This window comes from Buteo buteo, chromosome 14 (assembly GCF_964188355.1).
Source record: "Buteo buteo chromosome 14, bButBut1.hap1.1, whole genome shotgun sequence".
Classification (NCBI taxonomy): Eukaryota; Metazoa; Chordata; class Aves; order Accipitriformes; family Accipitridae; genus Buteo; species Buteo buteo.
In genome coordinates this window covers 33,075,116-33,089,678 of record NC_134184.1, presented here as the reverse complement: position 1 = coordinate 33,089,678, position 14,563 = coordinate 33,075,116, and the positions used below count along the sequence as shown (strand labels likewise).

Here is a 14,563-nt window from a genome sequence, read left to right as displayed (position 1 = left end):
ATTTCCAGGTGCTAAAAGACTTCTAGTCCCTTGGAAATGGCTGGTTGGCTGGCACTCAGTGCAAAACCCTGCAGCAGAACTTGGTTATAGGGGAATTAAGGTTGCCTCTGGTACGTTGTATTTATGGTTACATACTTCAAACCTCTGAAGACTTGGAAAGGATTAAAACTAAATTTCTGGAAACCAGGAAATGCTGACCACTTAAACCAGGGAATACTGACCACTTAAACCAGGGAATACTGTTCGTGCCAACACAGCTAGCTTCTTTTGATGCCTTCTGAATTTTGTAGTAGCGGAGACTAGTAGCTTCATCCATGCCCCTCAGGACTTTACAGATCTTGTTCATTTCTGTCTCCACTCACCTCTTTTCCAGGCTGAGCTGTGCAGGACCTGTCCCACCTTTTCCGCTTCCCATCACTGCATCCTTTCCGCTTCCAGAGGTGGAGATACCAGACACACACACCATCCAAAGCGCGACACACCGTTGACTTCTACAGTAGCATAATTACATTTTCTGCTCTACTCTGTTTCTTCCCAGGTAATTCCCAACATTTTTTTTCCTTCTCTGGCCCCCTTTGATCACTGTGCTGATGTTTGAAATGCTCTGTGATGTCTTACAGCCCACCAGCCGCACTCCTGGCCGTAGAAGTCAGTGCAGACCCCCTGGCAGGGCAGGGGAGAGGGACGAAGGACGGACACCCTTCCCCAGCAGCGCAGTGCGGGGAGGGAGGTGGATGTGTGGAGCTGGCTGGTCTGAGCACTCCTGCTCTGCCCACCCGTGACACCCCCCTTGCCTTGGCTGGGGTTTTCCCACCCCTTCCCAGCCTCACCTTCCCCCCCAACCCCTCGCCCCGTCCCGGCTGCCCCTGGCATTCCCTGCCCTCACCCTCCTCTTCCAGGGATCCGTTCCTAAAAAAGGGGTAGACATCCAAAAATATCGCCAGCACCTCGTGCGCAGAACACCTTGACATTAAGCTCACACAGACTCATTGCTCCGCGAGTGTAATTACCTGGCTATGCCTTTTACGTTCCTTGTTGCTAAATCACAGCAAACTGATTATAAATGCAGGTGAATGATTATTATGACTCTCAAATGGAAATCCAGCAACGTGTCCTGGGACTGATCCAACAGGGACAAGGTATTATTTTCAAAAGAATAGTCCAAGCTCTTTCCAAATATCACAGGGCCCATTTCCCTCATATCAGTGAAACCTCCTTGACACAAGTGAGCAGAACTACACTGCTGGCAGCTCTCTCTCCCGAGACAGCCAAGAATGAGATGGGGGGAGTAGGTTCGAGTTTAACGATCCCACCGTGCCTTTTGGACCCATCGAGTTATAATGCAGTGAGAACGCAGTGCTTGTAACCCTGTGCACATCCACGGTTCCATCTTGGTGGTGCCGGCTGCTCTGTACAGACCATTTTAGAGACCTGAAATCTTGCTGTACTGTCTTCCAACAGCACTTTTCCTAAAGTCCAGGGATCACTGTGCACTAGCCAAAAAGAAATGTGGACAATTTGGAGAGCAAGGCTGGGTCCTGCAATTTTCATGCACACACAGACATGCGTGATTGTTTTAAGAACTGCTTCACTCTATTAAAAAACTGGGGTTTTTCCATCTGTATCTCATTAAGTCCCCTGTCAAAGGAGCCCAAATCCAGGCCACGGAAAGCATCCAAGCACTGCAGGATGAAGCGCTAGAAATTTCATCCAGCTTTTAGAGCCCTTAGAGTAAACCTTTGAGCAAAAAGCACTTTTTAAAGCATATGTGGCCTCAGGCAGGTCTGAGTCTGATTGTGGGGGTGATTATACACTCAGAGGCACCTGTTTGCACGTACACATTTGCACACATGAATGTGCACATACATGCACATATATTTACAGATATTAAAACCCATCAATGTATAATCATTACATTGAGGCACTTACTGTTTAATCTGGAGATGAGGATTTTTGGTGGAAGCTGCTGAAAAGCTTCTCCATGATGGCAAACGCCTCGTATATAATGGAGCCATCCCTTGCTCTCACTGCCTCCCTCTCCCAACAAACCCTAATTTGATCAGAGATGAACCATAGCCTGAATATCGCCTTAGAAACTGGTCCCCAGCCCCAAGAAAGCTGTTGGATGTGAGCATCCTTGCACTGGGAGAGTTGCGGAGCCGAGGGCTGCCCTCAGCTCTCCCGCTGCTCCCTGGTCCCAGCTCCTGCAGGGCTCGGCTCAGCCCTGCCACAGTCCTGCGGAAAAACAATGTTATTTCCTGAACCACTCAGCACTGATCTCGTAGGAACTGTGAGCCTGCTACCCACTAAAATCAATTTTTCGCAGGTACAATGAAATGAAAGCATCTGGGTTTAGTTGGCATTGCTGTCCCATGGACAGCATGCCTTCAGGGAGCGCAAGGGAGAAAACCAGCCCCTGCCCAAACATCTGTGAGTGAAATCTTCCTGCAACACCTGAGGAGGATATCTCTGCTTCAGAACAGTGTAAAATGGGCAGTCACAAAAAAATGTTTCTGGCTGAACATCGCAAAGCCCTTCAGAGAGAAAGCAGAAGGAATGTCTGTGCAGCCTCGGAATTGCTCGTCACCCTCCGAGACCTGCCCTGACCTGAGGGGGAAACACAGTCACTTGGTCTTTTTTTTTGCACACCGGTCATTATATCCCAGCTCAGGAAGCCATCTTCATTCCTGCTGGAAAAATGTGTGAAAAATCATCAAGGCACTTCAAAATGACTACGAACGCCTACAAGAGGCTAAAAATATGCAGCATTGACAATGTGTGCTGCACAGTTATTGTCTCTGTGCTTGAGGCTGCGAACTGGTAATTTCACATGCCAGCATTAAATTGAGGAGTCCAGCATCTCTAGCTAGAATACAAATCATTTTAGCAATGAAATATTACATACACTTGTCACCGTTGTTTGCTGTTCAGTGGGAAATAAGCATGTCATGAGGACGGTTGTGGTGGCCATAGCTGCCACCCGTTTGGGTTTTCCTGGCCATGTCCTCTCTTTCCAACCACTGCTTCTGTCTGCTTTATTTTGGTTTTTTGGTTTTTTTCTCTATTTCTCCAAGTGTCTAGCTATAGGTTATACGATAACCTGCCGCTTGTCTCCAGGCGGGCTGCCGTGCAGCAAGAAATCCCGAGTGGAGGAGGGAGGGTTGGGGTTGAGCTGGCTGGGCTGCTCCAGCGAGGGGAGGAGATGGGGCAGAGACAGGAGACAAAGTGTGGGAGGGTGATGGTGGGTGACGGTGGGTGAAGTCGGTGGCTCCCGCGGCCAAGGTGGGTCTCGGAGGGGTGAGGGTGGCATCGCCTGCCGACAGGAGCACGGCTCTGTCTGATGACTGAGCTGTTCTGTAGGAAATCTAGCCCACAGGTTTCCCATAACGCCTGTGGTGTGCTATCAACAGTAATTGGGTTAAAAATAGCATTCTTCTCGTTACAGTTGTCACGAGGGACGTTGGCCCCGTCGCTGGCAGCAAGACTGTGAGCACGTAATGTGTGAACAAGCCATAGAGGTGTTAAGTGTATGGATAAATGGTACGTAAGTGTCTGAAGTCAGGGGTTATCTTCTCGCTCGGTTAAACGTGAGCCTGGAAATCGCCGTGTCTCATTTAGGAGTTTTGTACAACACCCTCTTGCTCTTACTGCTGTTTCTGGGGTCTCCACCGTGGCTGCAGCCACGGAGCAGAGAAGGCAGCTGTGATCAGTGCACTGTGAAATGCCTCAGAAAACCCAGGGCCAGCCCTCCGAGAGCCAGCTTTCCGCTGTCAGACAGGCCACCCCAGCCCAGACCCTTGGAGGTGCGCGGGACTTTCATGCGCAGTGACATTAATCGCATTCGGTGCCCAAATATCAACACTTAAAGCTCTGGACCTCAGTCCAGACCTAAGGCTAATACTGTGACTGCAGTCCTACCCCTGACATCCAGACCCATCTGTATCTCTCATGTCTGCCTCTGTTTCCTTCCCAAAACCGGGGCACTGGGCAAGGACACTGGTGTGCCCCGGGCTTCCAGTACGGCATTAGGATGCACCCAGGCCAGGCACGCTGGTAGCACAGACCCTGTGCCTGCATTTCCAGCCTGTTACACAGGCATAATAATATGTATATGTACCATGGTATGTGTCCTGACCACACAGAAGAGCTGTAGGATAAAACTGCAAGAAGACGTCAGATGTTTACTGGTAGAAATTTCTTGTGACGGGAGCTGAATCACAAATGGTTTTTAGAGCGGCAGTGCAGAGAGAGCAGCCCATGGCAATGTGCATGCAGAGGTGTTGTAGGTACCCCTGCAGTCCCACAGCCAAATCTGCTTGCCCTTCTACAAGGTAGCTTCTGTCTGGAGTAGACTATAAATACTGTTCTACGAGATTGAGTCGGACGCTAAAAATAGCAGGTGATCCTAAAGACCCGTCTCTGGCATTAAAATCTGGGGTAGGTCCATCCGATCTGTTTCGACGGAGCCATGGCCATGCCCTGACTCCTGCATAAGGCTGGCTCAGCTCCTGTCTGCCCACGCGAGACCTGTTCCCACGGCAGCACGGTGCTGCCCGTGGACGGGGTCCTCCACCGTCCCCAGTGAGTGCACCAGGACCCACCATGCATGGTGACGCATATCGCACCCAGCGCTGGCGTTCATACAGGGGTGATAAGGCTTAATGAATCACGGGATTGGAAGCTGGTGGTTGCGTAGAGACTTGTGATCCTGAGTTGACTGTACTCAGTGTGGGCAAATGTAGGACATTTCCCACCAGCACGTAGCTGGGGGCAGATGCCATGCAAGGGCTGAGGTCCTGAAGTGACAATTAAGATCACCTGGAGGGTAACCCAAAAGGTGGGTAGTAAATTGCTCATCTGTTCTGCGGGGCCAGTTAGGTGTGGGGGCCTGAGACAAAGCCCCAAACCCACCCAGCCGAGGAGGTACACGAGACCCCACGGTCCTCGCCAGAGCCGGGGCTGCAGGAGGAAAGCAGGTTTACTCACCCTGGATCAAGAGAGCCGTGCTCTGGAAAGCAGGGCTCTCCGGAGGACTCCTCAGGGAAAGCCGTGGACCGTGGCTCCGGTGCGGGCTGCAGTCAGCTGTCGCCCTTGGACCCGCCAGAGAAAACTCCAGGTGTTGAAAAACTGATTCGGTCTCGTGAAAAAGCTGTATCTTGAATTAGTGGCTAGAAACTGGCCTGTTTAAATGGAAAATAAGGATATGCCGTAATTAATGGTCTAAACATGAGACTAAGGAGGTGGAACACATTCACCCGTGATATACTGTAAGCTCCCAATTGATAAATGTCTGCTGACAGGGTGGGTCAAAAGTAAAAAGCAGCAGATTTTTATCTATCACAGAGATATGTACATCAGGAGCCATAACAGACAGTGGGATGGATTAGGACACCCAGTTGTCACCACGCGTTTTGAAGATACCACCTGCGGGTGTTTTAAGCGCTGCTGGCAGGCTGGTGTCGCGGATGGGGTGGAGATCTGGAAGGAGGGAGTTATATTTCCTGGATTTGCCACCAAATCCTTTTTCACCCTTAACCTCTCAGCCCCTCTTTGTGTCATCTTCTTTAAAACAGCAATAACATCCTCCGTGCAGCTCTTGAGAGAGCTGCGGGGGAAATCCATGAATGGCGTGGCACGCTGAGACCTCTGAACGGGAAGCACCATATACCATATAAGTATGCCATATAAGTAGTATACCATATAAGAAGTATACCATATACGTGCAAAGTACCCTGCTGCTGCTTTTCAGCAGGCTGCTGCAGGGCTGATGGCTCCCTGCGGAGGGATCCTTGCAGGCTTTGTTATTTATGCCTTCATTAGAAAGAAGGTCAGTTTACACAAATTCCCTGTCCCCATCCTTGGGAAGGATGGGTGCTTCAAGCGACATCCACCCTGTTAATCAGTTCCACCTCTATCAGCCCTTGATTGCATCTGCTCTCAGGGAAGTGCCGCCCCTCAGTTGATCAGTGCGAAAGGTCAGGTCACAGAATCGTTTCTTCATCTCTCAATTATTTCCCAGTATTAATGACTTCCCATCAGGCTGCTGCTTGGGCTAGCTTTTTAAATTAAATATTGCTGCTAATTGCATAGATGCAAATCTGAGTGCCACTCAGTAGAAGAAAATATTGTGTATCCTGGTACAATGTAAAGCCAATGTAGGTCACTTTAAAAATTAAGTGCATGTATGACAGGTATGAAGCAACTGGGAGATACATAGCTTTCTCCTCAGTGCGACTTCATGTGTTTAGGCTGCAGCTTGAAATTGCGATGGAGTCTGTGGGGAAAGCTGCTTTTTTTGTGAGTCAGCAGAGAGTGCATGGTCACAAAAGAGGCACCCGCTGTGCTCGCAGCGAGGTTTTACTTTGGTTCACACTTCTTTCCTCCCACCTGCAGTTCAGCAGTCAAGCCACAAATGCGCGGGGCAATCTTGAAGAATAGGGAAGAAAATCCGGACGCGGATTGGAAATTTACTGGCAGGGTGAGCAGCCAAATAACAGCTTTCCAACCCAATTTCTATTTCAGTGTTCTCAGGCTAGCTAAGCAGAGCTCTGGAAATGTGGCATTCACACGAAGAAGAATAACAACAGTAATTCTTCTTGAAAAGCTCCCATGCCAAAACACTCAGAAAGCTGCGCTGCGGGATAGCAAAGTCATGATGCTGTAAGTCACATTAAAAACGGGGAGGGTGGACAGCTGTGTTTCCATTCGGACCAAAGAAATGTGATCCTTAATTAATTTTCACATACTGCTCTTGAGCAGCATGGCGGGGCACAGGATGCTAATGAAGGTGACGGTATGAGAGGTATGTCGTCACGGCCCCGCGCTGAGGTCACCGGCTTCCACAGCCTTAACGCTGAGATTTGGTGAGTCAGGAGCTGCACGGCTCCTGCTGTTAGCAATCAAAGCGACACTTCTAATTGCAGAGGCAGCGCAGGGGGATGACCAGGGCAGGGGCACGGTGCTTTGCCTGCACTGTGCACACTGACTGGTTCCCGGCCACTTTTTCTCTCTCGGTATGTGTCTGTGGGTACACACGCACCCACCGGCGCACGCACAAAAATCACAAATAAGACGAAGACAATTTGCAGCCCAGGGAAGCTGGTTGCTTGCTTGCTGGTTGTGTGTCATGTATTGCAAACCTGAAGAGCCAAGGTGCAAGCTGTGTTTATCTTAACAACTCCAAGGCTGCCGCCATGGTTTCTGAAGATCCCAGGTACAAATCTGAATTGTCTTTTATTTTGATAAAAGCCCACATCATCACGCATGTACGCTTGTGCTCAAATTCCCCACCACCTCTGAGTGCTCCCCTTGCTCGCTTCTCATACTGCCTGTGAACCAGCGATAGCAGAATCCCAGTTTTAATTCTAAATGCGGATTTATATAGGACTTTGGAACACTTCAGGTATTCTGAGGGGCCGCATACACTGAATGAATTGCTGGATCAGGACCAAAACCTTCACAAAAATCCCCAAATATCAAGAATCTGGAATTCCCTCCCTCTCTGCAGATCATGCTCCTAGTTCAATCAAGAAATAAAAGAAGATTATAAAAAGAAGAAAAGAGAGGAGAGGCAGAGACAGAAAGAGAGAAACAGAGAGATTTTCAGCATTATGGAATTGTTTTAAAAACACAGTTTCTCTGTGGTTCCTCTCTTTAACCCACATTAGGTGTTAACTTCTGAAGGATGAAAGCGTGGTTATTTTTTCCCCATCTGATATTTTCAGCCCCAGTGTTCTATCTCCTCCTTCAATTTCTGCAGCACCCTCTGCATTGACTTTTCAACAGTTCAGCCAGACTTCCTGGCAGAACAGCAGCAGGATTTATATTTGTGGCTGGATGCTCTCCATACCTCCAATTTCCCATGAGTCACAGACCTGCCTCCCAGCTTTTTTACATTCCTCCTATGTGATGACTGACACGCAGACTTGGAAATTCTAGCTATATATATACACACACACACACACATATATAGACATACATATACTGAATAAATTTAATTTTCTTCTGTCAGTCTCACCACTCCAGTTTATGACACATGTAGACGTGTCAGTTGACTTAAATGACTCTTTACCATTTTCCATGTTCTCCCTTTCCCATAAGTCAGCTCCACAGCTGCGTCAGGAATGCTTTCTGATGATGATGCTGCATTTTAAAAATATGCAGGTGAGCTCAGGAGCTATTTCTTTCTCCCATTCAAATATTTATGCTGATTTGGCACTAATGACTCAATCTCTTTATTGCTCTGTGCGGGAGTTGTCATCATCCCTCTGTAAGACACTTGGGGCTTTGGGATGTTCTGTGTTTTTAGAGGTACAAGGCTACAGTCCATAATTTCCACCTTTGTTGTGACTTTAAGCAGAATATAGCCTGCTCTGAATTGCTTGAGCAGAAGCTTTGAAAGAAAGACTTCTGAGTCTCACCTAGAAGTATGAATATCAGATTTATCAGCATCTTCACTGGCTTGTGACTGAGGCCAGGGCTGCCTTTCAGTGGGACCCTTCTGCCCCGACATACATTTTCTGTAATATTTTCCATAGCATTTCCAGATTTTTGTTCAGGGAGGGAGAGCAAGAAGTACATCGCCTGCACCAGAAAGCAGGTGAGCTCTGGGCATGCAGCCCAGCCAGCCCATCGAATTTCTGCGTCCCGTTGTCCGATCGCTCTGTGCAGGACCTGCTAAGCCTCCAAAACTTTCCTGAGTGCACACAGCTCATTGACTTTCCATTAATTGCACTGCTGATATGTCATGCTAGTGCGGGTTCACCGTGTTTCCCTGTATTTGAGTTTTATCCCCGTGTTTGCTCTGAAATTACACTAATTGGTCCACTTTTATCTTTAACGTCTCTTTATTTGAACAGCAGCCATGGGCAGTTTATGGTCTGAAGTTACGCCGGCGCCTGTTCTGCCAGGCTCTGTGCCGCTGAGCGAGTCCCACGTTTGCTCTCGGTTCTCGTGGGGCTGATGCAGGACCGGGCTCACTGCGGCAGCATCGCTCTGCGGAAGGACCCGCCGGCACCAGCGCAGCTCCGCACCGAGGTTTGGTGTCTGAAGGGCTCAGCTGCGTCACTCCGGGCTGAATCTCTTCTGCAAAAAAAAGCACCGCGAGCTGGGCTTTCGGCATCTTCGGGGATTGTATCTGGATGCTGCAAGTCATCTTCATTTTTCAGACTTTCGGAGGGAGGGCCAGAAGGGAGGACCGAAGCCTTCCAGGTACCTAAAGCACCTGGTCAGTGACGGAGGCCAGAAGGAGATGGGGTGGGTTAGTCCAGGGACGCTCGGGTAGAGAAGACACCACCAGGCTTCAGACAGGTACATACAAGGCAAACAGAAGGGCTGCTCCCCATGTCCACTGTGGACAGGACTACAGATAAGAAGTCAAAATTGCAATTAGGGAGATTCACCTCAGACACCACGAAAAGGTTGATATAAGTAAAGCCCTAGAGAGAAAGAGATGGTTGTGCAACACTAGTGCTGGGAAATAAACAAGCAAAACAGCTTAGAGAAGAGTTTGCACAGAGCATTACAGGTATGGCTGCTTTTGAGGCACAGGGGGGCTTGGCAGCTTCTTTAGGTCCTTCTGCTCTACTTTGGTGAGTCCATGCTTCAAACACCTTCAGCTCTTCAGACATGCCCAGTTCTTTCCTGGTCCCTACAGCCAACCTATGCCAGATCAGCAGAAGTGCTCTTCCAAGAAAGGTGTATTTATGTATTTTTCTCACTCTGAATGTCACATCTCAAAGGCCTCTGTGTGCATGTTGCAGAGGTGGTGAATGTAACTGAGCTTTTCCTTACAGTAGTTATTTTATTTGTTTCCCCTTATTACTTTACCCCTCCAGAGAGTTAGCAGAGACCGACTTCATGACTGAAATTCATCCTCAGTCCAGAGATGCTGGATGCAGAGCAGATGCCCTCTAATTCCCTCTTCAAATACCCAGCCCTGGTAAGCCTTTTGCATGTGCTCTCTCTCCAGCAATGCCACCCAAGCAAGGGCCTCTCTGAAGCTACCAGGTGGATGGAGTATTTTCAGGGGAGCTACCAGCAGTCTGAAACCATATTGGTACATGCTTTTCTCTGGCTAAACTTCTGGCTCCTCCGTGCTGCATTGTGTAATGCCTTAAATTTCACACCTGTTGTATTATACTGACAGCACTCTTACCAGAGAAACACCGTTCTGCCTTCCTGTGAAAGAAGAAGTGACTAGGAGCTCTCCTAAGAGCATTTCTTGTGCTTCAAGTTCTTTGCAAGAGACAGCATACCTAATTTTAGTTTAAATGCATGCTAATTTGACGTGTGGATTTGAATCACTGAGATAAATTCTTGGCTTTTTGACATTAAAATATATTAAGTGACAAGTGCTTTTTGACTACTGTTATTCTCTGAAAGGTTCTTTCTTTCTATAGCATCTAATGATAAAGCTCTAATGCGTAAGAGTCCTGATTTTGCAGGAAGTTGCACTGAATGGTCTAACAGGTCATTTTCATCTCTGGGTTACATGGTAATAATAGAATAATAATAACAAAGGTTGCAAAACATTCCTACCCTGGCTGAATCAGCTGGCTTTTTCTACAGGCTGGTTATTCATTTGAGCAATAAATATTCATGGATTTTTCAGGAAAGACACAGTGCATAATTTGTCTTGAGCAAAATTAAACAGGACAGGCAGCCTTATCCTACAGCAGATCACAAAGGATTGAACTTGAGTGGCAGGCTTGAATGACAGCCTAAGTATGCCTGACAGTTGCAGAAGTCATCAGATTCTTCAACAGCAATTGTTAAGGCTTATTACATTGTGTCCTTGAGCCTTTTCAGTGTTAAAATCCCGTATTGAAGGAGAATAAGTTACTGATGCTACCATACCAGAGAACAACGCAATGCCCGGTTTGACTCAGACGAGTACTCTTCACTGTTGCTCTCGTCCCCACGCTCCTGGACGTACAGAGGGTCAAATGCAGATTTGCCTCTAGACCAGCCTTGACAGCTCAGCCGTCGAAAATGCGAAGCATCTGAGTTCAGTTCCTCAAGAGGAGAGAAAAACTGCAATTCCTGTGCCACAGCTCAGCAGAAGGCACTGACTCTGCACTCACACCCCATAAAACATTGCTAAATATTGACCGCGTGTTGCACTGCCGTTACCGAGGGTTTTCTGTTAGAGGCTCCTGTACCTGCGCTGGCAATAGGAGCTCAGCAGGTGAATAATAATCCCGGTCCCTGTGTGCACCCTCTCCTGCTCTTACACATGCATATATACTCACACTGCTAAATTTATTTCCCCCTTGCTGAGGGACTTGCTGCCAACTTTCCCTCCAGCTCGCATCTTCTCCCACGTGCTGCTGACTTCTGCAATCCCTCCCAATTCTCTCCCTGTCCCCTGCCCGTGCCAGCGAGGCTGGTGCCAAAGCCGCCCTCAGCCAGACAGCGGGTGCAGGGAGCTCACCGAGCTCGTAAAGGTTCCGCCACGCTCCCGGGAGAAGTGGGACGTTAAAGGGGAAGCCAAAGCCCAAACCTGGTGGAACAGCAGGAGCTGTCTCATGAAGACTCAGCAGTGTTAACTGTGACTCTTGAAGATGGGGGAGCCGCAGGTTACCGGTTATCAGCGCCTTGTTGTGGCGCTGACTCCGTTGATATGAACTGCACTGAGTTAGGTGAGCTGTTCTCAGCTCCAGATGATCTCAGCCATTAAGCCCTCATTTTCTTGTGGCTTTACCCACCCACATGCCTCCTGGTGACAGGCCAGGAAAACAGAGGTTTACCCCATTCCTCAGGCTACAGAACCTCAGAAAAATAAATAATTGCAATGGCTTTAAAGCAAATCGCATTAAAAAAACCCTACTCTGATTTACTCCAAGAACTAGAAATGTTATTTCAGAGAACTGGTTGAAGCGCAGCACTGCTTAAATAAAGTATCCACAACAGTATACGTGGCTTTCCACATGTTTCTGAGCCTAGCAGAAGAATTTATGCTTTTCCCCTGTGGACAGTGGCATCCTTGGAGATATCCTCTCTCTCGGGACCAAAGGCCTCCTCCCAGATCAACATGTCATACTCCTTGAGGTTTTTTATCTTCCTGGAAGGCCTCCTCATCTTCCCAGAGAGCTCTCTCCTCGTCCAGCAGAGCCATTTCATCTGCCCCCAGAGCTGCTTCTTCTGCCCATAGAACTCTGTCCTCATCGAGAAGGACTCCGTCTTTCTCCCAGAGGAGCTGACCTTCTTTCCAGAAATCCTTATCCTTCTTCCAGAAAGCATTGCAGTCCTTCCAGAAGTCACCATACACCCTCCAGAAGGCTTCTGCTTCCTCCCGAATAGCCTTTTCTTCCTCCCAAAAGGCAGCTTCCTCCTCCCAAGTGGGCTTTTCCTCTTCCCAGAAGGCTTGGATGGCCACCTTGAAATCTCTGATTTATTTTTTTTTCCTGAAAGCCCTTGATCTTCTCCTGAAAGCTCTTCATTGTCTCCTGAAAGCTCTGAATCTCCTCCTGAAAGGCTTTCTCAGCCTGCAGCCTCTTGACGAGCTTCTCTTGACTCCAAGTGCTGCTGGGATGGAGAAGGGTGCGGGGCTGTGCCAGGACCAGCCTTTGGCTCTCCTGGGCCCCCTCAGCCGGTCCCAATCTGAAGAAGAGGCACGTCTGCCCTTCTCCCTTGGGTGCTCGAGGCACTCTCTTCTCTCTGACCCTTGGCTGCGCCTCCTGCCCCTGCACAGACTCGCCCCCCAAACTTACAGCTTCCAGGATCACGTGAAGCTTGAGCAATGAAAACAAAAATCTAATTTGCTGTTTGCTAATCTACCTAATAATTCTACAGCTAGGATTAAAGCTGGTTACTTATTTATACCGTTTCATTAGATTTATTATGACTTATTGCACAGAGCCTCCAGCTCCATAGCAGGGAGCAGGTTGCCTTATAAATAAAAAACTCTTGATTATCAATATATTATGAGCCTGCCTATCCCTCGCTGTAGTCAGGAAAGGCCCCGGGGACCTTTACGGATGCAATGCAGCTAACGGCAATATGCATCTGCTCTGCGTGAGGAACAAGAAGGCGGGGAGTGCCCCGTGCCTGCGTGACAGATCCGGGGCACGGTGACGGGACAGCCAGCCAGCCCAGGGATTTGGGTGGACACAGGAGAATTTCGGTTCTGCTGTTGCCTCCTCAGGCTGCTTCCTGACTCCTGAACCTTCCTCCCACAGCTGGGGCTTCCCTGGGAGCCGGGAGCGGGGAAAGGAGGAAGGTGTCCGTCTGCAGCTTCCCTCTCGTGGAGCTCCTGGGCTCACCAGTTTGTCCCTGCTCAGGGTGAGAAGGATCCCAACAACAAGCGGTGTGCGCTCCCAGCTGGGCTGGCTCGTCTGGGGGGGTTAGCGGCACCACGCCGCGTGCCTAGGAGGCCGGAAAAATCAGGTGAGTAAATGTGCCAAAACCTAATTGCCGGGAGCCTGTGATCACTTGAGCTTCAGAGCAGCTGCTGAAGCAGCAGCCGTTTCTCCTCCACCAAAGGGGCTCCTGACGTGGGCTCCGCTCTCCCTGCACCTTCTGGGGGGCTCCCGGGTTGGCAGTGCCTCTTCATTCACAGCAGAAATGCCAGTAAATAGGACGTGCCGAGTTTCCGCTCCCTGGGATCGCAGTTGGAAGCAATTAGGGCAACGGCAGTTCAGTTCCAGCCATCCCTGTCAGCTCGGGCACCAGCTGGCAGCCCGTTAACAACCTCAAAAACCCTGTCTCTTCGTTGAAATGAAGGTGTTGGTGCTTCTGCTTCGCTAATTTCGCCACGCTCATCAGCCTGCGCCGTATTACGGCTATTTCAGGTGAGGTCCCCTGTAGCCCACGGCAGTGGGGCGCGTACCCCGTGTCCCACCGCGCTGCGTGGGCTCTGGCGTAGCCCTGCTCGACCCGGCACCTCCGCCGCTGCAGGCGGTGGGACGCCTGACGGGCTCTCGCTCTGCCTGGTGTCACTGTTAGCACCACGAGGATGGGGCAGCTTTCAGGTTACACCCCAGGATATCTTCCCCAAACCAGCCGGAGGGTCCCGCGGAGGACGTAGGTGCTTACAAGTCAGTGTTGGCGATGCAACGGAGTCGAAGAGCCGGCGCTCACCTGCTGCTGGCGCAGAGATGGCTGTTTGACAGAAGGACAGTCCCAGAAACCTGTGTGCAGAAATGGGATCTCCTAGAGCTAATCCACGGGGAAACCGCAGGTGATCGTGTCCTGTCCTGCCCCAGAGCCTGAGACTGCCCTGCATGGCAATTTCAGACTGGTTCCTTTGCATAAGAAGACTTGCTCTTGAAAATGTAGCAGAGAAGGGCAGGGAGAAACAAGGAGTCATTTCTTCTTCCCTCCTGCCCTCCCAGGGTTCAGCTGGAAAACTCCTTAGGAAAACAAATTTGACTCTGACACAGAGGAAGCAACCCAGGTGCTTAAACAGAAGCATCCAGTGCCATTTTAGACACTCAGGAATATTTAGCTTATCTGCAGATGGACCGGCAGAAGATAACACATAGGAGACCTTTGTCCTTTGGGAGCTGCAGGTGGAAGCTGGGGGAGATGTCCCAATGCATGTCAGGGCACCCATGTGTAT

The 14,563-nt window shown here is 49.5% G+C and overlaps 1 protein-coding gene across 1 annotated transcript; it reads right to left on the bottom strand.

Annotated features, from left to right (window-relative positions):
* Positions 1–11,955: 11,955 nt before the first annotated feature.
* On the bottom strand, positions 11,956–13,008 carry CCDC70 (coiled-coil domain containing 70). Its single transcript, XM_075045807.1, is given in 4 exon segments — positions 11,956–12,052; positions 12,054–12,400; positions 12,402–12,734; positions 12,979–13,008. Coding segments are annotated over 4 exon segments (807 nt in total).
* Positions 13,009–14,563: the final 1,555 nt, after the last annotated feature.